At 57.8% G+C, this 21777-nt stretch overlaps 9 protein-coding genes and 1 non-coding gene across 10 annotated transcripts; 5 read left to right on the top strand and 5 right to left on the bottom strand.

Annotated features, from left to right (window-relative positions):
* Positions 1 to 487: 487 nt before the first annotated feature.
* J3D65DRAFT_603242 (kinase activator) lies at positions 488 to 2239 on the top strand (the record flags this gene model as incomplete). The annotated part of the gene is made up of 3 exons (XM_066798194.1): positions 488 to 781; positions 832 to 1837; positions 1899 to 2239. 3 exons carry the CDS (start codon positions 488 to 490, stop codon positions 2237 to 2239), a joined length of 1641 nt encoding a protein of 546 aa, XP_066655384.1.
* Positions 2240 to 3748: 1509 nt separating this feature from the next.
* On the top strand, positions 3749 to 6238 carry J3D65DRAFT_624825 (mitochondrial distribution and morphology protein 34). The gene has a single exon (XM_066800292.1). The coding sequence runs from the start codon at positions 4078 to 4080 to the stop codon at positions 5788 to 5790; it is 1713 nt and encodes a 570-aa protein (XP_066655383.1). The 5' UTR covers positions 3749 to 4077; the 3' UTR covers positions 5791 to 6238.
* A 562-nt stretch (positions 6239 to 6800) lies between these two features.
* Positions 6801 to 8518, top strand: J3D65DRAFT_553202 (TLC domain-containing protein; the record flags this gene model as incomplete). Its single annotated transcript, XM_066797118.1, has 4 exons — positions 6801 to 7005; positions 7063 to 7376; positions 7457 to 7744; positions 7799 to 8518. The coding sequence occupies 4 exons, from the start codon at positions 6801 to 6803 to the stop codon at positions 8516 to 8518; spliced, it is 1527 nt and encodes a 508-aa protein (XP_066655382.1).
* A 1191-nt stretch (positions 8519 to 9709) lies between these two features.
* J3D65DRAFT_677235 (uncharacterized protein) lies at positions 9710 to 12270 on the top strand. Its single transcript, XM_066803639.1, has 3 exons — positions 9710 to 10925; positions 11056 to 11736; positions 11860 to 12270. Exons 1-3 carry the CDS (start codon positions 10137 to 10139, stop codon positions 12046 to 12048), a joined length of 1659 nt encoding a protein of 552 aa, XP_066655381.1. The 5' UTR covers positions 9710 to 10136; the 3' UTR covers positions 12049 to 12270.
* A 1251-nt stretch (positions 12271 to 13521) lies between these two features.
* On the bottom strand, positions 13522 to 13979 carry J3D65DRAFT_624816 (uncharacterized protein). Its single transcript, XM_066800291.1, has one exon. It carries the CDS (start codon positions 13872 to 13874, stop codon positions 13644 to 13646), a length of 231 nt encoding a protein of 76 aa, XP_066655380.1. The 5' UTR covers positions 13875 to 13979; the 3' UTR covers positions 13522 to 13643.
* J3D65DRAFT_t70 lies at positions 13830 to 13931 on the bottom strand. Its single transcript has one exon. It is a non-coding gene; the product is annotated as a tRNA-Pro (tRNA).
* A 288-nt stretch (positions 13980 to 14267) lies between the features above and the next one.
* J3D65DRAFT_571427 (ketopantoate reductase PanE/ApbA C terminal-domain-containing protein) lies at positions 14268 to 16148 on the bottom strand. The gene is made up of 2 exons (XM_066797636.1): positions 15896 to 16148; positions 14268 to 15849 (listed from the first exon to the last, which is right to left on the bottom strand). The coding sequence occupies exon 2, from the start codon at positions 15732 to 15734 to the stop codon at positions 14514 to 14516; it is 1221 nt and encodes a 406-aa protein (XP_066655379.1). The 5' UTR covers positions 15735 to 15849; positions 15896 to 16148; the 3' UTR covers positions 14268 to 14513.
* Positions 16149 to 16296: 148 nt separating this feature from the next.
* On the top strand, positions 16297 to 17181 carry J3D65DRAFT_553286 (Sas10/Utp3/C1D family-domain-containing protein; the record flags this gene model as incomplete). Its single annotated transcript, XM_066797123.1, has 2 exons — positions 16297 to 16477; positions 16529 to 17181. The coding sequence occupies 2 exons, from the start codon at positions 16297 to 16299 to the stop codon at positions 17179 to 17181; spliced, it is 834 nt and encodes a 277-aa protein (XP_066655378.1).
* A 1361-nt stretch (positions 17182 to 18542) lies between these two features.
* Positions 18543 to 20368, bottom strand: J3D65DRAFT_677231 (uncharacterized protein; the record flags this gene model as incomplete). The annotated part of the gene is made up of 2 exons (XM_066803638.1): positions 18543 to 20311; positions 20359 to 20368. 2 exons carry the CDS (start codon positions 20366 to 20368, stop codon positions 18543 to 18545), a joined length of 1779 nt encoding a protein of 592 aa, XP_066655377.1.
* J3D65DRAFT_624810 (uncharacterized protein) lies at positions 20356 to 21065 on the bottom strand. The gene has a single exon (XM_066800290.1). The coding sequence runs from the start codon at positions 21012 to 21014 to the stop codon at positions 20430 to 20432; it is 585 nt and encodes a 194-aa protein (XP_066655376.1). The 5' UTR covers positions 21015 to 21065; the 3' UTR covers positions 20356 to 20429.
* Between the last annotated feature and the right edge of the window lie 712 nt (positions 21066 to 21777).

Below are 21777 nucleotides of genomic sequence, written 5' to 3'. Positions count from 1 at the left end.
TGGATCGTGGCAAACACCCTGATGGTTCTGTGCTTCTCCTTCAGCTTTTTAATAATACACCAACAAGTGGAGAAGCCCGGTCCACTGTCGCGCCATGGCCACCGGACACCTGACCGCCAGCTTCTCTGCTAGGTGCTTTCATCTGAGTCGTGGTGAGGATCTACACTATAGCTAGGTACCTTGTATACAACGAGGTTTAGACAATCCGAAACCGGCACAATCCACGCCAGATCTCTTATGATCATACTACTGAACTGTTGGTAAACACTTTGAGCTGCGTCCACCACTTGCTGTTTGTGCTGCCATCCATGGTTGGTCGCGTGCCAGCGCCAGGGTAGGTCCGCCGTTATCAAGTCCGCCCGCTGACCTGACCGCCAACCTCAACACCACACCCGTTGCTCAACACCCCGCCATGCATCGCCCATCTCACCACCCATCCCGACACATCCTCCCTCCTTGATGTGACACCGTAGCCTTTGCCGCCATCATGGCATCGCCCCAGTCGCCGGCTGCCTCCGCTGGCAGCCTAGACGCGAGCCCGCCGTCTCTTGAGCAGCTCGTCACTCATTTCGTCAACGCGAAGCGCGCCCTCTCCTCCATTCACCACGTCTGGCGCGCAAACGAGGTCGTCACCCAGGCCCGTCAGCTGCTCGAGGATGACGCTGTCCTCAGCAGCAAGAGCTCCTTTTTGCGCAAAGCCATAGACGAGCAGCTCAAGACGCTCAAGGCTCTGCGCTACGGAATCGAGCTCGTGGGCTTGGAGGGGAGCTCCGAATTCAAGGTGTTTTGGAATTCGTCCAACTCAGCTCCGCAGTCAACTGACTCGTACAGGCCCTCCTTAACAGCCTCGACGAATCTTCACATAGTCTGCATTCCACTTTACAGACTCTACGTGATAACCTAATTCATCCCGAACTTCAGACCCCAGGAACTCCTCAAAAGTTCCTCTTTGACTTTATAGACTCGTCCAACGTCGACCAGCTCGAGGCCTCACTTCGACAATGCATCGATCGCACAAATGAAGCCGATTCAGCGCTTGGCGATACTATTGATGCATTTGATGCTTCCATCGGACGGCTTCAAGACGCCATGACCGCCTGTCCAGAGGTCTCCGTCCTCAACGCTCCCTCTCCACTCCCCGAATCCTTCCACTCGCTCGAATCCCACGCAACAGAGACTGCGTCGCTCCTCCAGTCCCTCGTCAGCCATTACGATCTCTGCGTGACGGCGCTCAAGCACACCGAAGGCGGCAATGAAGCCGCGACGCGCGCAACTTCGACCGAATCGCCCATCCCCACTGGCGCCGACCTCCCGCCAGACATGGACCCAAACCTCCAAGTCAACCTGCACCAACTCTCCCTCGACGTAGCCAGCCTGCAGTCCGACGCGCCCCCGGCTGCCCCTCTTACCGAGGCCGAGCGTGCCGACATGCTCGCCGTCCTAGCCAACGACGCAACCGAAGTCGACGACGTCGTGGCCGAGATACGGGATCGAGTGTCCGACATGGAAGCGCTGGCGTCTGGCATGTCGGCGCACATCGACTCGCTACAATCCTTTTACACGGCTCTCCTCGCCGTGTACAGGCTGCTCAAAGACACTAGCAAGGAAATCCCCACCTACCTGGACGCGTGCCGCGCCTTCCAGGCCAAATGGGGCGAGGAAAAGTCGCGCATAGAAGAGGGCGTGCTCGCGCTCGAAGGCCTGCGCGAGTTTTACGACGGCTTCTTGGACGCGTACGACGGGCTCGTCGCCGAGATGGAGCGGCGCCGCCAGGTCGAGCGCAAGATGGAAGCCATTGCGCGCGAGGCGGCCAAGAAGCTGGACAAGATTTATCAGGGTGCGTTGCCATCTTCTCTAATCCACTTGGACGCGTGACTTTCATGTACTGACGCCAGCAGACGAGCTCGACGCCCGCAACACGTTCCACATCACGCAGGGCACGCATCTGCCCTCGGACATTTGCCCCGCCGTCGGCCTGCCGCCTACGCGCTACGAGATTGCAGCCACCACGCCTCCTCGGGACGACGAGGGAGAGGAGGAGGCGCCGGTCGAGGGACAGGCCGACTGCGCGGATGACAGCCCCGCCCAGCCGCCTGGAGACGATGCCGACGACAAGACGGCACGCGAGGGGCTGCGCATGCCGAACCTGCCGAAACATGTCGTCGAAGCGACAAAGCAGCGCATGGAGCAGAGGCGCGCTTGGCGTGATGGAGGAGGGGGCGGCGGTAGTGGTGGGTAGGTGCCAGCGGAGACAGACAGGCGCGAGGAGTGAGTGGTGCTTGTTGGATGTATCTATCCCTTGCCTACCTACCTACCAACCTATATTCCCGTCTATCTACCAAACCAATTCTCCAACCAATCTACCTACCTACTTACCTACTTGCCCGCCTACTTTATCTACCCACGTACCTCTCTTTAATTCTTTCTACCCCTCATCCAACTCAACTCATGCATGCCCTGCCACCACTTCCTCCTATCTACCTAATATAAGCTCAAGCCCCATGAATGCCCTCCTCCCATCTCTTTCCCCGCATCTCTTTGCGCCTCGCCCCGGACAACGAGCAGCTGCGAGAAGAATCGTCCGTCCTGTCTCGTCCCCTCCCATCCCGTCACTCGGACACCGACAGGTCGAAATGGCAAGGCAGACAAGCAAACACTTCGCCAACACCACATGCTCGTCCACGCTCGTCCACGCTCGTCCGTTCGTCCGCGTCGGCTCGTTCCCTGTAGTAGCTGCCCGTCCTGTGCGTTGTCCAGGGTCCGCGTCGGTTGGCCCGTGGAACCACCCGCGCCGGTGTCCGAGGGACGGACGGCGGGGCGGGGCGGGAGAGCGGGCGGGCATGCCAGGTACCAGGGTGCGCCAGATAGGCTGCTTGCTGTGTTGCTGGAGAAAGGGTATGGGTGGCTGGGATCGAGTTTTGCAGATTTTGTTTGGGGTTTCGACGTTTCTTTGGCATGGTGACGCGAGGCGGCTCTTGGTGTAGGATAGTATAGGGCTGTTTGGAGACAAGGATAGGAGAGCGATTTTAGAGAATGATTTCAGAGTTGACTCGACTCCATTCACCACAACAGACACAACTCAGCAATGACTTACTCAAAAGACGCTCTGCACCAGGCGAGTTAGCACAATCACGGCAAAAACACGACGAGGCGTCGCCGGGTAGTCCAGGAATTGTAGGTTGCCAATAGTTCCGGTAAGCGCTAGCAAGCCCGCTTCCTCCCGAACAACCGCAGAGGCCGTCGGGGCTTGCTAGAATACGTCCATCTCCACATTGATCTCGCCGTATCCCGTGGTCGTGGCGAGACAAGAATTGGCAGAGGCTGTGAGAGGCGGCCGTCGTGTGCGCATGACCGCGGGAGGCTTCCTGCTCGTCAGTCGATAACCACGCGTGGGGTCTGTCTTTGAATTGGACATTATTCGAGGAGGTCCGACTGGGCCATGGCCGTTCGCCGTTGTCGAGTCGAGCAGGTGTCTGTGCGGGCATGTTGATCCGCAGCCTTCATTTGACATGCGACTAGAACTTGGGTCCCGGAGAGGAGGAGCTCGAGGTGGAGGTAGCCCTGTCAAAGGCAAAGGAGTGATCGCCGGTTGATGGGTCCGTCTCAAGCGACCGAGGATGGGACTGAAGCCGGCGGCAGGATGACTTCACACTGGCGCTGTGCTGGCAGATGGTCTGGAGACGGGGCGCAAGGTGAACGGTGTTGTTGGACTCAGCAAGGAACCGAAGTCATTTCACCCGGCGCGGGATCACTCGCGTCAAGCGAGCGACCCAGCCGTTTGCAAATCTTGCTCGACGCCTCCGCACCAAGACTCCGTCACCACCATAAACATCGTCCGCCCAGTCTTTCGTCACACCAAACACACCTCTCTCGCACTCCTGTCATCCCGCCATCAACAACACTCGACTGCCGCCCACCACCAGCCACTCGCATCCAGACCCCCGGCCTTGCTAGCTATGACCACGGCATGCGGCACGCGACACACTAGATAACCACCATCCACCCAACCTCTCTACTCGTCTCGTCTGCAGACCCTGCGCTTCAACGCCCAACGTCGACCGCCGCGAGAACACCACCATGGCCTTCAACTTCAACTGGTCGCCGCTGATCGCGGACACGTCTCGAGCCCGCGAGATGCTGACAGCCGCGCTGAACAAGTCGCCGAAGCCGCCGATCATCGTTGACGACATCATCGTCACCGAGCTCAATCTCGGCGCCGTCCCGCCAGAACTCGAGATTTTGGAGATTGGAGACTTGGCCGAGGACCGCTTTCGCGGCATCTTCAAAATGACGTACTCGGGCGACGCCTTTTTGACCTTGAAGACTCGCGTGCAGGCCAATCCACTCAACACCTACCTGTCGACAAAGCCTTCTTTTGCGTCACCACAGCCTCTCGCCGCCGCTGATGGGCTGACGATTCCGCTCCAAATCACCTTGTCCGATATCCGGTTGTCGGGCTTTGTTATCTTGGTCTTTTCGCGGCACAAGGGCCTCACGTTGGTGTTCCGGAACGACCCCCTCGAGTCGCTCAAGGTCTCGTCCACATTCGACTCCATTCCTTTTGTCAGAGATTATCTTCAAAAGGAAATCGAGAAGCAGCTGCGAGTGCTGTTCATGGAGGATCTCCCAGCGATTCTGCACAGACTGTCGTTGCGGCTTTGGTCTCCAGAGTACCAAGAAATGGACGAAAAGGTCATCAACACCAAGAGCAACAGCGGCACAAGCACTCCGGCACCGGTCGATCCCTTTGCCAGTCCGCCGCAATACCCCATCGATGCTTACGGCAATCCGTTGGACGATAGCCAAATCTCAAACTTGTCCCTCGACCCGGAAGCCGAGATTCACGCATCGTTTTCTCAAAAGAATCTCCTGCGGCTCGCCGCGTTGAACGACTCCAACCGAACGCTCTCGCTCTTCACTCCGTCCATTCGCGATGCCGTCTTCCGCGCTTGGGCTGGCTCAGCCGAACGCGCAGAACCGTCCACGCCGCACATTTCGCCCCTCACGCAGTCCTCCTTGTCACGCGTTCATTTTGCTGGAAACACGACACCAAGCGCTGGCAGTGTTTCAGAAGGCACTGATGACGGTAGCATTTCTTCGAGACCCACCTACTCAAGCTCCAACTCGGCGTACAACAGTCTGGGATTGGGGGCTGGGAGATCGCGAGCACATGCGCAGAGAAAGAGGAAGAGGAGGATTGTCAATCTCCGCAAGGACAAGACGGTTGCCGACGACGCGAGTACGACAGCCTCCGAGGCGCCCGAGTCTTCGCTCGAGCCCTCGGTCAGCTCGTCCGTCATCCATGAGGAACGGGAGGAAGATTTGGTCACGCCGCCTCAATCTCCGCCCCGCGAATCTGGCACGCAGACTAGGCGCAACAGCATCGAAAAGGCGCCAATCTCTGCGAGCTCGAAGCTTCAAGAAGTTCAAGCAACCCCCGAAACCGAGCAGTCCGCGTCTCGTCCATCACTCCAGCACGCATCCACCTCGAGCGTTCCGGTACGCCCTCATATCCGCGATGTCAAGAAGCCGTTTGCCCACTCGTACACGTCACCCTCGTCGTCCAGTGGCCGTCTCCAGGGATCGGCGCTCCCATACGGCGACGTGCCTGCGTCGGGAAGCATTCTTGAACAGGCTTGGATGATGAAGATGGCGACTGAGATTGCGCGCAAAGTGCGCGATGAAAAGGAACGAGAGGCTCGCGCGACGGGCAGCAGTGACGCTGGGTCATTCTGGGAGAGGCGCATGGAAGACGAATTGGATGCGCCCCCTGCGTACACTGCTGCGTAACGCTCGACTATCTTTCCACCCCACACACACAACCACACACGTTTTTGTCTTTTTTTTTTCTGTTGCTCACGAGTTATGATTTGCATTCTTTCGGTATCGAAGAGGTTCAAAAAATTGGGACGCAGGCAGGTTGGATAGAGGGCCTGGCATTGTTGGACGCAAAAGTCCCGGCGGATGTTTGAGATTGATTGCAGAGTCACGAGACTGGCGTTCGTTTACGATTTCTTTGCCCATTGATACCCTCAGGAGGAAACGCGAGGGTTGCGCGTTGGATGTAGGATAGATATTTGTCTAGGTAGATTGATGTTATTCGTCTCGTTGGCTGCAGAAGCACCTCGATGGTGACAGTGTAGCTGGGAGCACAGGTCGGTGGCGGTTGGGTACAAACGGACCAAGTTGTTGCGAGGCCCCCGATTCTGCATCCAAACCGAGTCGGCACGATGGCTTTCTCGCCGCCCTCATTCGCTGTGCTGCGGGCCCAACCCTTGCAGCAGCACATTACATGCGATGTATCAGGTTTGCCCAGTTTCGTGCGGCCCTGAGGTGCGGCGGTGCTGTGCTTTTCTCGCTCCACCGCCAGCCAGCGCTCGAGCGTCTACCGCAGTCCGGAATAGCTTCCCCGCAACAACACCACAACACCATCTGTCTTTACCAGGCGTCGCCCTGCTCGCTCTCTTCGTCTTCTGCCGTCCCGTTGCCCATTGTCGCTCCCTCGGCCGCGGCCCGGTGCACATACTCCGCAACCCTACCCTCCAGCTGCTGTGCCCTCCACCACAGGCCAGGTACACCGCCTTCAACTGAAACCGCGAAGCCCACCACATTTCGAAACCACCAATTGGCTGTGCCACAACCCTCCTCGAGCTTCAAGCTGATTTCAATGACCCCTTGAAGTCGACGTTGCCTCCTCCCTGCGCCCGGTTTGCACTTGGCTCGCGCCGCGTGCGTCTCTGCTCAACCTCAACACAATGGAACACCAACTCGCCTCGCCCGCCACCGAGGCCAAATTCCTCATGCTCGACCAAGACTCGAGGCCCGCGCCCGTGGCCAGCGTGCCCTCGGCCCCCAAATTGCTCAACAAGAACAACCTGGTCGCCAGGGTCGCCGTCGACGCCAACGACCACGTTGTCAAGGCGCGCAAGGCACGCCGCCGGGTCAACACCAGGGACGAGGGCTTAGCTGGCACATTTTGCAAGTGGATTGAGGAGCATCAGATTGGTACGCCGCAGCAATGCCCCCCAAAATGCCATTGTTACTAACCTGCACCCGCCGCAGGCCTTTCCATGAACCTGTTGCTCCTGCTCGGCCTCACCCACCTTTGCTTCCCTCGCGCCCGCCAGAGCACCTGGAAATTCTTCGACCTGTCCTACCACGACGAGAATACCAACAGATATACCCAAGGGTATGACGATTTTCCCTTCGTCTTTTTCTGGGTCGTCGCCTTTACGGCGCTTAGGGCGGGCACCATGGACTACGTGCTCAAGCCGTGTGCGCGTCTTGGGGGAATTCGCAGCAAAAAGGCCTGCGTTCGCTTCGCCGAGCAGGGCTGGCTGGCGATCTACTATAGCTTCTCCTGGGCCGTGGGCATGGTAAGGTTTCCCAATGGGTCGAGCAAAATTCCTGCAAAGCACAATCGTCGAGATTCTTTTGACTGACGATGGTTGTGCAGTACATATACTATCACTCGCCGTACTGGCTCAACCTGACGGAGATCTGGACCAATTTCCCAACCAATGCTGTTAGCGGGCTCATGAAGCGCTACTACCTCGTCCAGTTCGCCTTTTGGCTGCAGCAAATCTTCGTCATCAACATGGAGGCGAGACGGAAAGATCACTGGCAAATGTTTACGCACCACATCATCACCTGCGCGCTCATCTTCACGAGCTACAGCTACTACCAGACCAAGGTCGGCAACGTCATTTTGTGCCTCATGGACGTTGTCGACATTTTCCTCTCGGTACGCCCGAAACTCAAAATAAACGCGTCGTGTTGAGCTAACGAGTCAATGCAGGGGGCCAAGATTCTCAAGTACCTCGGATACCAGACGGCCTGCGACGTCGGCTTTGGCATCTTCATCATCTCTTGGACCGTTGCGCGGCACGTATTGTACATTATGGTGATGTACTCGATTTGGACCATCGTCCCGGTCGTCATGCCCTACGGCTGCTACGACTCGGTGTCGGGCTCTTTGCTTGGTGATTCGCCAACGACCCCGGCGAATGGTGGCGGGGAAATCATGAAAGAGATTCTGCAACCCTTCCGCGACCCGGGCGGTGTCGTGTGCTTCAACGACCGCATCCGCATGTCATTCCTGGGGCTCCTCGGCGGACTGCAAGTCATCACGATCCTCTGGTTTTACATGATCATCAAGGTCGCCTACAGGGTTCTTGCGGGCCAAGGCGCGGACGACACGCGGTCAGACGACGAGGGCGAGGACGAGGAGGAAGACGGCACCCGGCCGCACGGCACCGACGACCTCGAGGACAACCTGAGGCGCCAGGAGAAGCCGCCGGGCAAGGAGGCGCTTAAGATTGCACCGCTCGCCGACCAAAAGCCGCTCGAGCAAGAAGTCGGGGTCGAAGGGCTAGCCTTCAACACGCCGACGCGGCGGAGGAGCGAGCGGCTCTACAAGAGAAGCGCCCCGCGAGCTAGCGGCATCAGCATCCCTGGCCACAGCGACAGAAAAGAGTTGCTTGGCCGCATTGGCTGCGATAAGCCTGTTTCGGAATGAGGCTAGAGTGGTGGAACGGGCCGAGTTGCCAAAGCTTACCACACACCACCACACCATCCCACACCAGGCGATGCACTCGAGAGCTGGCGTTTCCTCCTTCCTCGTCTTGGAGTCTTGGACCCCCATCTGCTGCCACCGTCTCCTTTCGTCCGTGGAGCCTCTCGTTGGCTCTCGATACGTCTGATATCCTTTTTCGGCTTCTCGAAGACGCAGACATGGCGTACATAACATTCTTCATGCTCTCTCTCTTACTTCCTTCTCCGGCCCGACACTTTCTTTCGAGTCATCGCGCGCGTGCACATGCGTCATCATCTCATTGGGACGGGGGAACCGGGCAGCCAGCATTGACGTGGATGGATCGACAACAACGACCAAAAAAAAAAAGAAGAACGTGGGTTTCTTTGTGTCAGTCACTGCATAGAAGAAGAAGAAAAATATACCCCTCCCCCCGATTCATGATGCATCCTATCCATGCATCCCCCTTTGTCTAGCTAGATGCGACACACACGCTTTTTGTTTGGAGCATGAGATGGTGGCATTGCAAGGGGCCGGGGCGGGCGCGGTGGGGCGGGCCGGCATGGTGATGATGAATTGTGATGGTTTTCCTACTTGCTTTCGTTTTGTTTTCCTTATCGACGTCGTCCCCCTTTTTTTTCACTGTCTGAAAATGGTGTGAATGAGACCTTTCATGATGGATGGATAGGACAGGGCAGGGTGTTTGCGCTCGGGTGGGTGGGTGGGGTGGTGGTGCATTACGAACAGGGCTGGGTTTTCTGGTTGGAATGAAATACTGAACTGAACTAACTGACTGCTGCTGGCATCATTGATTTCGAATCGAATCCATGGTTTGTGCTTTTTGTTTTCCGTCGTTTTGTCATATGTCGTCTGTCTGGCTGGCTGGCTCTCTGGCTGGTTTTGCTTGTTAGAGGAGCATTGCATTCGTTGTTCGGTTTGTCTGTCTCTCTGTCTGTCTGTCTGTCTTGGAAGTCAGAAGTGCGTATGCATATCTTCGGTCTGGGGCACTGCGGGGGTGTGTGGTGGGGCTGGCTTCAAAAAAGTCTTTTCTGCGTCATGAGGGTTTCTGGTGAGTTGTTTGAGTGGATTTTTTTAGGTTTGTTGCGCTGACTTGTTTTTTTTTTTTTTTTGGTGCTAGGTCTAGGGAAGCAAGCATGAGTACTACCAATGATAATGTATCACATCACGACGGTATGCAAGTGCTTGCTTGGTTGGTGCTTGCGAGATGAAGTCCGTCTGCTCTTGAAAGATTGATTGTCTTTGTCTTGGAAACATCGCCTTGATTGGCGATTGACATTGCTACAGCAGAAAAAGATCGACTGAGCTTGCTGTTCGGACTGTTTTCTGGGACGGACGTTGTGGTTTCTCCCGACAACACTTCGATCGCCGCCCGACAAACTTGCCCACCAAGCCAAGCGTGCAGTGCCGACGCAGGAAACAGCCAAACGAAAACCGCTAGCGGTCTCTGGTATAAAAAGGGCGGGCGACAGGAGCACCTATCTCTACGGCATCGCTCCACCACTCCCGCCTCATCGCGCCTCATCAGAATCACTTCTCCAATCATTTACCCAAACCAACACCAGCCCCGCCGCCAACAAAAACAATGGGCGGCACCACCTTCGCGCCAACCCTCCACTGCCCGCGCATGCCACCGCCGCAGTACGCGGCCGTCAAGGCACACTTCGCGACGCGCCTGCGCGCCCTCTTCCACCACGTCGCCGTCGGCCGCGAGGCCCCGGAGAAGCGCGACTACGGCGACGTCGACTACGTCGTGAGCCGGCCCAAGGGCAGCGTGCGGACGGGCGCGTGCGTGCTGGACGTCAAGGACCGCGTGGAGAGGGCGTTGGGCGCCGTGAGGGGGCGCGTCGTTGAGGGGATGCTGTTTTTGGCGTGTCCGATGCCGGGGGTTGCGTGGTGTGGTGGTGGTGGTGGTGGTGCAAAGAAGAAGGGAGAGGAAGAGAAAAAGGAGGATTTTGTCCAGCTCGACATCATTCTGTGCCCCTCGCCCTCGCTCTTGGAGTATGTGCTCTTCACCCGCTCGCATGGCGACTTGTTCGGCTTTCTCAAGACCGGCGTCCGCCCCTTTGGCCTGTCGTTGCGGCCGTCTGGGCTGTGGGTGCGCGTTGCCGAGCAGCAGGACGGCGGCGGCAAGTTGTTGGCCAACGGTTGTGGCAGTGCTGAAGCCAATGGAGGAAACGAGGGCCTGCTCTTCCTCAGCAGCGACGTCGACGCCATTTTGCAGTTCCTCTGCCTCGACAAGCGCAAGTGGGATCAGGGGTTCGAGAGGCTGCAGGACGTGTTTGAGTACGCTGTGTCGGCGCGGTGGTTTTCGAAGAGGGATTTTGGTGGCCAGAATGTGAGAGTGGTGACGGAGGATGGGAAGGGGAAGCTGGTGAGTCTGCCTCTTTTGCTTCTTCGTTGTTTTTGTTGCTACCCCTGAATCCCGATCTCCCCCTTGCACGCCTCCTCTCCCCGCAACAAAAGCGTTGACGTGCTAACTTTTGCACTTTTTACGCTCGTAGGCTCAGCCGCAGATTCGACGTGCGAACCACTCCTTCGAAGCCTACAAGGCCACACGACGCGACGTCTGGAACGTCTTCACAGCCTTCGTCGCGCGCCACGACCTCCCCAACGACCCCTTCACCACTTCGCCGTCGCCAGACAAAGCCAACGGCGCAGGCACCACTGCCCCCAGTCCCACGCTGAGTGTCCGCTCAGCCAGCTCGCATGTGTCCAACGTCTCGTCATCGGCGACGCTCGTCGACGACAGCGCAGCAACCCAGTGCAACGGACACAAAGGCGCCGAATGCGACGTGGAGGCAAAGGCGACGCGCGCAGCCGTCCTCGCCGCCGCCCTCGCTCACTTCCCCGGCGCAGAGTCCCGCTACCACGTCCACCTGGCCACGTGCGCCGCGGCGCGCCGCGAAACCGCCTTCTGGGCGCGCGTCAAGCGCGAGCTGCCCGGCCTCGTGGCAGCATCCACGACCGAGTGCCACGCAGACGAGAAGACGAAGCAGGCTGGGGCGCAAAACAGTAATGTGTCGGCGCAGCGCATCCGGCGCGTCGTGCTGGCGCTGCGGCGGTACACGGAGTTCGCGCGCGCAGTCGACATGCGCGACCTCGGGGCGGACGAGACGGCGGCGGTGCGCGTGCCCAGGCTGCGGAGGGCGGGGCGGCCGGAGCTGGATGAGGAGGCGTTTTGTGTGAGTCTTCCCCCCTTTCCCGCTCTCTCCTTTTCCTTCTCCCCTTGCTGCTTCAGCTGTCTTGTGGGTCAAGGCGTAGACAGTGGTTGACTGGCTGACTGGCTGACTTGCGAGCGAGCATAGTCCTGGACCGCCAGCAGTCCCAATCTGACGGACGACGACCTGCTGGCTTACGTCGCCGACAACTGGGCTGTGGCGTACGATCTGGATCGCTCGCGGACGCGGCCGCGGCGCGTTGTGCGGCGTGACGAGGCGGCGAGGAGGCGCGCGGGTAGACGGAAGGGCGGAGCGGTGGGTGGTGCAGCGGCTTGAATGTGTTTTTGGTTTGCGTGCTGGATGGTGTCGAACGGTGTTCTTGTTTTTGCTCTTTTTGACGTTGATGGAGAACTGGCAAAGAGGATGTGGAGCAGGGAATGAGGGAGCAGGATGCGATTGATCTGGCGGATAGTGTAGCGACCTGTCTGTCAGTCTCTTTGTTTCCCTTCCTACGCAAGGTAGTCTGTCGTCAGAAATTGAGAAGTGGTGGCCCGAGAGCTTTTCTTTTGGTGTTGTCAGTCTTGAGGCTACTGACGAAAAAGCATGAGATCTTCGGTACTACTGCTGCATGTAGACGCATTCGTTGACCGCCATAGCCTTGCCTGGAGAGTCTGCCTCCTTCCCTCCTGTCCCACTCTGTAGGCAAGACACGAGATCAAGGTTGCCAGCCTCACATCCATGCCCTTTGCCCTCCAACTTTCCACTCCATCCACGAAAAGCCGTTCCCTTTTATGTCTTCATCAGCTCCACGACCAAAAGGCATCGCACAGGCAACGCCATCCAGTCTGCCCAACTCCCCAGATCACAACCGACAAGTCCACTCCCTCGCGGACATCTCACTTAGTATCGTCCATCTTCTCCGCATCCGCCTTCAAACGCTCCTGCGCCTGCGCCGCCTGGCGATCCATCTCATCCACCTGACTCTTGACGTCGGCGATGACGCGACTCTGCTGGCCGTCAGATGCTACCATCGCCAGCCAAAGAATGCTGTCTGTGGATCTGGGGCTTGTATTTACCTGCTCGTCGGCACCGGAGCGCAGTTTCTGCACTGTCGCCATGAGGCTCAGCATGTCAGTGACTTGGTCGTTGTGCGCCGCGGCGTCGCTGTTTGCGGCAGTGGTGTTGGTGTTGGGCTGCTGCGTGTGAGCGTGAGGTTTGTGGGGTGGAGGGGGAGCTTACGAGGGAAGGCATGGTGGTGATTTTGTTTGTGGGGTGATTGTTGTGGATTGGACTGGGACGCAAGAGTTCCGTCAATGTGTTGAAGTGATGGAGTGTTTGGTGAGGCTGTGGTGATGGTTCGATGGAAGAGGCAGAGTGAGTAGAGTGTGGTGAAGAGTGCATAGAAGCAGAGCTCTTCTGCGCCTGAGATCCTTTTTGTTTGTACAAATACATGTGCGGAGGTGGAGACTTGGGGGGGCTTTGAAAAGCAGGAGCGACTCGAGCACTTGGTTGGATAACGCAAACGAAAATGTAAACACTCAACCTTTTCAGTTGTTGGTTCCATTGGCGGAGACAAAATGCAGATGATGGTCTGAAAAGCCACTTCCAAGTTTGTCGTCGATTCTAGCAGTCTCTTGAAGGAACCGCCGGCATGGATTTGGGAAATCTTCAGGGACTTGCAGTCAATTCAAAAGCACCAACAAAGATCACCAAATTGCAATCAAGCGCTTCCTTTGCACTTCTTTTGCTATGATCGTCGTGGCCGAGTTCCTTTTTGGATGTATCTGTGGCGCCGACACTTTCTACTGTCCTACATTTTGGTTGGCTGTGCCATGCGATACTACGTTTTCCCAATTAAGCATATTTGAAGGTCCGTCGCATGGCATCGCGTAGTCTCGCGTGGTCTTTCCGCCCCCACGTGGCACCCAACCTCAACACCACAGCGTCTCATCACCACTCACCGCGGCACGCATCCAGAGCTCCAAAACGCATCTCCCACCTGTGTCAACCCGGCCAAAACCTCTCCTCACCACCTCCTTTCTCCAAAATAACTCCCTCGCCATCCCCAGCTCAGTAACGACCACCCAGCCAAAAAGAAGAGCAAAGCAAAAAGAATGGGGCCTGACCGGGATTCGAACCCGGGGCCTGTCACATACAGGCATGTCTGCAGGACATGCGGAGAACCCGAAGCGACAATCATACCACTAGACCATCAGGCCTGATCTGGAGGAGGTCAGGAAGCCCCTTGCGCTGGTCCGATTGCTCAGATCAACTTGTTGGAAAGCGACGCGGGTTGCAACGTATATGAATGCGTTTGCTGAGCGGATTGGAGAAGAGCGGTTCGGCACCGTGCCCGTTCTCGGATCGCAGATAGCGACGCCTATGACCTACGGCGGCCTGGATTTGGGACAGCTGTGAGCGATAAGAGTTTTAAGATATGTGAGAATATCTGCTGTAGGATTTCAATTTTGAGGAGTTGTGACACGCTAATTCTTAACTAAGAAAAGAAAAGAATGCACTCGAACGTGACCAAATGGAAATGAAAAAAGGCAATGGCGCGTTATTTGGTGAACAGATACACTAGCCCAAGGCACCAAGAGTACCTCATCTCAAATGACCCACTCCGGTAGAATCCATATAAATCTCTATGTGATTTTACTGACAAAACTTCCCATCTTATTCCCCTCGCTCACAATTGCTCAATGCTATGACAGCTGCGTGAAAGATCCAAGTGCTCTAAAATCGCCTCCTCCAATCATATGAATTCAAACAGCTCCAACACGCTTCGTACCACTCCACAACTACTCACCACTGCCATGCCGCACATCGTCCTCGGGCCTCAACACACTGACCTCCTCGTCACGCTCCCTCTCCACAATAGCACTCTTGCCTCTGACCATGGCCATGATCATGTAATTCATGACAGCGCGCACGCCCATCTCCTCTCCGCGACGCACAATGTACCCGTTCAGATACTCAATCTCGGTCTGGTTGCCGCGCCGCACGTCGGCCAGCATGCTGCTGACGTTGTCCTTGGTCAGCGCCGCCACGCGCATGGCCATGGCCTCGAGCCTGTCGGGCGCGAAGCGCGTCCGCAAGCTGGGCAGGCCCTGCAGCTCCGGGAGGGAGCGGATGATGAGGCTGATTTCGGACAGGAGGAGCCGCGTCGCCCGCGTCAGGTGGTAGTTGTTGAGCAAGTGGCCGTTGCGGACGTCGAGGAGCGACGTCAGCGGGTTGACGAGGCAGTTGATGGCCAGCTTTTCGAGCTGCGCGCTTTGGATGTCGGGGGGCGAGAGGCTGATCGCGCAGAGCGCAGGCGTGCGCGTTATGGTGCGCAAAATGTACCGGGCAGACTTGGCCCACGCCGAAGGCGGTTCCTGGGGGACGTCATGGTCTACCGCTGGGGATGGGTTGGGCGTTGCAAGACCATCCGGACGTGGCATCAGACCGAGCTGGATGGTGCCGGTGCCGTTGTGGTTAACCACAAAGGGGCTCGGCGAGGATACGCCGTGCGAGATGATGCCTTGAATGTATGAAGGACGTGTCTCTGCGTCGTCAAACAGCTCGCGGCTGACTTCGTCCGTTTGTCCCATGCCGTTTTGCAAAAACGCAATGGTCGAATCGCGCGAGAGACGATGTTTGACGGCGCTAATGGCGGACACTGTTGCGGGAGCCTTGACCGTCACTATCAAGTTGTGAATCGGCTCTTGCGACTCGACACCAAGTCCTCGCTGCGTGGCATACTCAATGTCGCCAAAGGTATAACGAAATCCCTCTTCGATGGCCGTGGGAGGAACATAGGTCCGCATAAAGTCTTTATCATAGTCGACTTCCTTGCCATGTTCGCGTCGTTTGGGCATCGCCATTTCCACGTCGTACCCACCCATCTTTTCTGTTACGCCTCGCGCTTGGAGCGTTATTTCTTTTCCGGCCGCATGCCATTTTCTGAGGATAGATGGCTTGTGGAATAGCAACGTGACGGGAGGTGGGTCTGGGATCGTGCGGAGGTAGAACGCCAGCATTTTTCCTACACTGCCGGTTCCAAGGATGTAAATACGACGGGCAGCGTCTCGACGATCTTCTGGTTCGTCCTGAAGTCGAGTAGACGTGCTAAATGATCGCGGAGAAACGACATGGCTGTGAGTGTGAGCATTGAAACCTTCAATGAATAGTCTGGACTGACCTGTTTTCTCTCCGACTGAATTTGAGGGATCGTGATGGTGAAATAGGAAAAGTCCAAGGTTGTAAAGAGGCCGCCCCGCCCAGGCGAGTGCTACCGCCGGCGCATTGTGACGTCGTGTATGGTATTCTCTGCCGCAGACGCGGGAGAGTTTGGGAGAGGCCGAGCGAAGACAGATTGAAGGTGGCGCTAGAACATCAAGGGATCAAATGTTTGAATCGCGACTCCAGGGTCAAGCAAAGGCGGGTGAGTGGGGCAAAAAGAGTAGAGAGAGGGACAGAGCTCGGAGGTCCGCCGCAGCATGTCGTCGATCCCGGCCCCGAGGGGATGATCCGCCCCGAAGGATTTCTTGAGCTGCGAACGAGCTCCACGACCGCAACTCGAACTACAACCCCGCCGTCGCCATGGACTCCGTCGATCTGAAGCCGCTGATTGAGGACCTCGAAGATAACATCGACGACCTCGAAGAAACGCTCGAACCGCTCCTCAAAGATGCGCTCTCCGCGAACGCGAGCAAACTGCCGCTGCTCGACAAGGCAAAGCTCTACGTCCTCGTCACTTACGCCATAGAATCAGTCCTCTTCTGTACGCGACCGTTGGCGCATTTTCACAGACTATGAAGCTAATTCGACGCAGCACACCTCTCCCTCGCCGGCGTCAAAGCCAAAGAGCACCCCGTCTTCACCGAAATCTCGCGCGTGCGCCAGTACTTCCAAAAGATCAAGGAAGTCGAAAGCGGGCCCGCAAAGCCGACACAACGGCTCGACGTCCCCGCCGCCAACCGCTTCATCAACGCCGGCCTGGCCGGCAACGACAAGTTCGACAAGGAGCGCGAAATGCAGCAGGCCAAGGAGAGGGCGATGGCGCGCCTCAAGGCGGATCAGCTGAGCAAGAAGAGGAAGGCGGCGGAGACGGGCGGCAGCGGCGCAGAGGCTCAGAACGACCAGCAGCAGCAAGAAGACTCGCCGCAGGTCAAAAAGTCACGGCGCTCCAAGGCGGCGGACTTGTGGGAGGAGGGCACGCCGAAAGACCAGGGCAAGAAGAAGGGCAGGGCGGAAGACACGTCGGACCAGACGGACGAAAACGTAGAGGACGCGGAGGAGGGCGAGGCCGACGACGGCGGCGAAGAAGAAGCGCGCGAGTTGGCGGTGCGCAAGAAAAAGTCCAGCCGCGTGCCGCTGGGCCACAAGGAGGCCTTCAAACAGCTGCTGCAAGGCCCCATTTCCAAGCCGGAGGAGCCGGCCAAGAAGAAGACGAAGTCACGGTCGAAGAAGAAGGCCAAGGCATAGTCGCAAAAAGGGGTCGACGGACGATACTGGCATGAGGTTGAGGCGTGCGAGGGGAGTGAATTGTTAGGTTGGGCATGGCGTTACGACGGCGTTGAGGGATTTTTTTTCACCTACACAAGATACCATAGCAAGCGTTGGTGTCGAAGAGCATCACACACTGCATGCATGTATGTATGCATGGGCGTGGCTCGCTTCGAGTCGCGGAAATCAACACATACACACAAACACACCCAAAAGCACAGAACCCAAGAAGCCTTCGACCTTCCTTTGTGAGAGGCCCTCGCAAACGGGCAGCAGCAGCAGCAGCGTTCAAGACTCTTCCGTTCAAGCGTTGCATCCCGAGGCATGCGGACCCTGACAGTCTCTACTCCTACATCACGCTCCGCCACCAAAATCCTCTTTCGATTCCGTCTTCAGCGGAGAGTGGCCGTAGACTATGTAGACGGCGGCATGGGCAGATAGATAGCCAGACAGACAAAGCTGCGTCACGTCCGCGGCGGTCGAAAAGGGGAAGATGGCAGACAAGCTGACAACCACCGTGTGCTTTAAGTAGCGACGAGGGCGGACAAGGCACACAGAGCGTCTCGTCCACTGGCTTGATTCTCATGCTGTCACCCGAGGTAGACAGATAAATGGACAGGCAGACAGAGATGGACAGACAGACAGACGGACACACAGGCGACGAGAACAGGTGAAACGACACCACTGCTGCCAGGATGATGGACTGCGTAGACATATCATGAGTATTGCTATCCTTCTTTCTAGGATCTACCTATCCTTCCTTTCAGTCTGTTGTCTGTTGTCCGTCTCTATCTCTATTACTCCCCCTGTCCCACCCACATCCAACGCCACAGTCTGGTCTGTCTAAACCCAAGACGCAACGAAGCCAATCAATCTATCAATCTATCCATGCAACTGCAATCGCTCACGCGCTCCCTCCCTCCTCGCCAATCTTTTGATGGGGTGTGCCGCCGACTCCGACTGCTGATAACCCCCCAGGATAAAACAAGAGCAAAGGAAAAGGGAAACGAAATGGAAAGGAAAAATGCCGTAGTCGTGTAGTGCGTACGAGTGTATAACGCAACGCCGTGCTTCCGTCCTTTTGCAGTGCAGTAAGAGCAACCCGAACCAACGAAACGAAACGAGAAAAGAATCGGGACAAGGAAGGCAAACAAAGGGAAAGTGAATGTAGAGCGAAGGGGATGCGGAGGGAGGAGTCGGCTAAGATGTGTATAACGCATTCTTCCTCCTCTCTCCTTTCACGGCGGCCGTGGTCTGGATCCAACGTTGCTTTCGCAAGGGCGAACCAACTGATGAATGGTCCACGGGATTGAGTGGTCGTCTCCGACGCTTGCATCCCCCTAGCGCGGCGACGCTTCGGAATGTGCCATCGCACCCTCGCCCTCGTCGTGGAAAACCCACTCGACACCCTCTCCCGCCACCGCGCCCCTGCCGTCAAGGGCCACACGCACCCCGCCGTCATCATCACCCACATCGCCCTCCGCCTCAGCATCTGCCTCGCCTTCGTCTTCCTCGTCCGCCTCCTCGCCGCTATCCATGTTACCAGGGCCCTCGTCAGTTCCCAGCCCGACACCGCCGCCCTCGCGAGTAAATAGACTCTCGTCGCCCCAACTGCCGCCCCTCTTCCTCCCCAGCCGCCGCTCTCTCAATTTGGCGCGCGCCGCGCTGTCGCCGCGGAATAGGACGACGTCGGGACTGAGGCCGTGGCGCGTGGGCGAGAAGCGGGTTGCGGCTTCCGTACAGCCACGGCGTCGCGAGGCCAGCGGCGACGGCGACGAAAAACGCGTCGACGACGCCGAGACGGAGCCTCCCACGCGCGGCGAAACGTGGTGGGCGCCTGCGCCGCGCAGGGCGGAGCGCAGAAATGGCGGACTAGAGGGGAGGGGAAGCGGCGACGACGACACGGGCAACAGGTGCGGCGTTGCGGGCGGCATGAGCGGCGTGGCTGGCGAGTCGCCACGCAAGATGGCCGAGTGGAGGCGCGGCGGACTGGGGAGAGAGGACGAGTCGCTGCCGGTGGAGAGGACGACGCGTGATGAGGTCAAGTCGTAAGGAAAGGGGTCTTCGCGTGGTGCGGCTGGTATTTTGGACGAAGCGGAGCCGTGGCCATGGATCGCTGCGATGGCGGACAGGGCGGCTGCGGTGAGGTTGGGGTTGGAGCTGAGGCGGCGAGGACGTTTGGGCCTGCGTTTGGACGGTGATGTCGACGCGTCAACGAAGGGTGTCTGCTCCGGTTTGTGTGGTTTGTCGAGGGCGATGCCCGGAGGGAGGCTTGCGCGTTTGAACCGGTGAGGAAGAGAGGGCGTAGACACGCAGACGTCGAGATTTACGTCCTGGTCGTTTGCAGGCGTCTGCAAGGCAGACATGGGAAAGAGTCCGCCAGATACGTATGTCTCGCGAGGCGGCAACGAAGGACGGCTTGGATGGCTAACGGGCAGCTGATGCGAGAGTTGCGCATCCATTCCGGCAGGCAAAGCAGCAATGTGTTCGGGATGGGCGTGGAGAGCGGTTTTAATCTTGCTCAGCGTGAAATTGGCCACGGCGCCATCATACTCGCGGACGTTCCTATTTACGGGAGCGTCAAGGTTATGGCGATCCCCCAGAAAAGAGTTTGGCAGACGGCGGGACCCTGCGGGCGAGAGACACAGCTCGGCCATGTTTGTTTGCAGCTCCTTTTGGACATTTGAAGACGGAGGACACTGGGATTGAAGCCATTTATTCAGGTAGGAGGGATCCGATTTGGAAGTGCGCGGCGCGTCTTTGTACAGCCTGTCATCGGACCAAGAGTCGTCGGACGGGAACCTGGGCAGGCTCCGGGCGAGGGGTGAGTCATCCGGGAGTCGAGGCAGTCCCGGTCGGCGGCAGTGGTTGCGGTCGACGGGCACACCTCCGGGCCGACCAAGAATCTCGTCCTGGACGGGAGAGGGGGAGCAGTTCCCGGGCGTCGAGTGAAACAGTTGAGCCTGTCTGACGGCGTGGCTTGGGCGGGCAGGAGAGGCGCACAGGGTGCCAATCAGAGAGGCACGGGAGCGTGCCGTAGCAACAGAGCGTCGAGTCTTTTTGGGGGTGCTGGGGAAACCATCCGGGTCATGGTGGATTGCTGTCACGTCTAGTCAAATGTCAGCCGAGGCCAAGACGACATGGTCAGCATCTGACGGTTTGGCATTCTGCGACGCGAGTGTCAGTGACGAGGAAAAAGAGTAGTGGACTGGACGACAACTCACGTGTCACATGCGATGCCACGGCAGCAGTCGGGGTGGTGGTGAGGTGGTGATTGGGCACATGCAGTCGGTCGACATGTTTTCTTCGACCTGATGGTGATGGGCGCATGAGGCAAGAGGGCTCTGGGTCTCGTCTTGGCTGAAGCAGTGCGTGGTCAAACTGGTCATGGTCATGGTCGGGCAGAGAGGAGTCGCGACGGGGGAGCCCGGCCAAGTCGGGGCAGGATGCGGCTCTACGGTACGGGAGCTGGAGTGCCATGGATGGCAATCACAGCGGACATGGGAATTGGTTGAGCAAGGAGGGACGGCGTACGCAAGGGCGGGGGGCGTGGTGCAGAGGACTCGGGTCGTCCTGAAATAAGGTGAGCTGGCCGGTGCGATCCGACACGAGGGGAGGGCGAAGATGAGGACGACGTCGGTTAAGTTGTGGGGAGAGGAGCAATATAAGTGAAGCCGCGATCCCATGTCGAGCCGGGGCCGAGCGCGGGAGGCATGACAGACATGACAGAGGAGTGAGGCGAGGCGAGAGCGAAGTTTGTGTTGGCTGGGCCGTCGTGCTGGTTGTTGGACGTGGTGCTGTGAGGGAGACATGTGGTGTAGCTCGAGTGCAGGCAGACGACGTGGACGTGGTCGTGGTCGTGGTGTGGTGTTTGTGGTTTTTGGTGCACTGTACTGTATTTTCTTCTTTACATAATCGGCCAAGGTAGGCCAGGGTCCTCTGTCCTCTGTCGCACCATAACCGATCCCTACCCAACCTCCGCTGTCTCCCGCGTGCTGTGGCTCACCCTCACCCCTCCCCTCCCATGGACCATGGACCATGGTTGATGACTACTGCGGTACCTGCCTGCCTATACTCAGCTCAGCGCTAGTCCGTTGGCTTCTCCTGTCTGGTCTGGTCTTGTCTTGTCCTGTCACCATCCATCCGTCCACCCATCTCTCTCTTCTCCGCCCGACTCTTCGACAACCTCCCCGCTTCTCTTCCTCTCCGCTCTCTTTTCTTCCCGTCTCTCTCCCTCTCTTCTCGGGCTTGACGTCCTTTCTCGTCTGTCGTTAACCCACTCTTCCCACCTCTTATCTTCTTTAATCCGCTGGTCTGGATCCCGCCCGGCGCCACTTCATCTCGCCCAATCCACTCCAATCCACCTCTCTGCCTACCTACTCTCCATTTCCCCTCCGCTCCGGCCTCTGCTGTGTCTCGCACAATTTAAAATCAGTAGGTACACATGCCATGACAGTTGCTCCGACACGTCTCCCGTCGCGCGCTTCAAACACTGGTTGGAACAAATCCTCCCGTTTTTTCCTTCTGTCGTCATGGCCCATGTTTTGTTGCTTCAAGCCCAATGCTTGTGCATTT

This window comes from Phyllosticta citribraziliensis (assembly GCF_038025025.1).
Source record: "Phyllosticta citribraziliensis strain CPC 17464 chromosome Unknown J3D65scaffold_6, whole genome shotgun sequence".
Taxonomy (NCBI): Eukaryota; Fungi; Ascomycota; class Dothideomycetes; order Botryosphaeriales; family Phyllostictaceae; genus Phyllosticta; species Phyllosticta citribraziliensis.
Note: the sequence above shows the minus strand (reverse complement) of the source record. Positions and strands in the feature narration are given on the sequence as shown.

What these genes read in the sequence shown, in the direction of transcription:
- J3D65DRAFT_677235 (XM_066803639.1), top strand. Translation starts at nt 10,137, where the DNA reads ATGGGCGGCACCACCTTCGCGCCAACCCTCCACTGCCCGCGCATGCCA. An exon ending in AGGATGGGAAGGGGAAGCTG is followed by an intron (nt 10,926 to 11,055) that starts GTGAGTCTGCCT and finishes TTACGCTCGTAG; the next exon opens with GCTCAGCCGCAGATTCGACG. An exon ending in TGGATGAGGAGGCGTTTTGT is followed by an intron (nt 11,737 to 11,859) that starts GTGAGTCTTCCC and finishes GAGCGAGCATAG; the next exon opens with TCCTGGACCGCCAGCAGTCC.
- J3D65DRAFT_624810 (XM_066800290.1), bottom strand. Translation starts at nt 21,014, where the DNA reads ATGTCTCCCTCACAGCACCACGTCCAACAACCAGCACGACGGCCCAGC.
- J3D65DRAFT_624825 (XM_066800292.1), top strand. Translation starts at nt 4,078, where the DNA reads ATGGCCTTCAACTTCAACTGGTCGCCGCTGATCGCGGACACGTCTCGA.
- J3D65DRAFT_571427 (XM_066797636.1), bottom strand. Translation starts at nt 15,734, where the DNA reads ATGCTGGCGTTCTACCTCCGCACGATCCCAGACCCACCTCCCGTCACG.
- J3D65DRAFT_624816 (XM_066800291.1), bottom strand. Translation starts at nt 13,874, where the DNA reads ATGCCTGTATGTGACAGGCCCCGGGTTCGAATCCCGGTCAGGCCCCAT.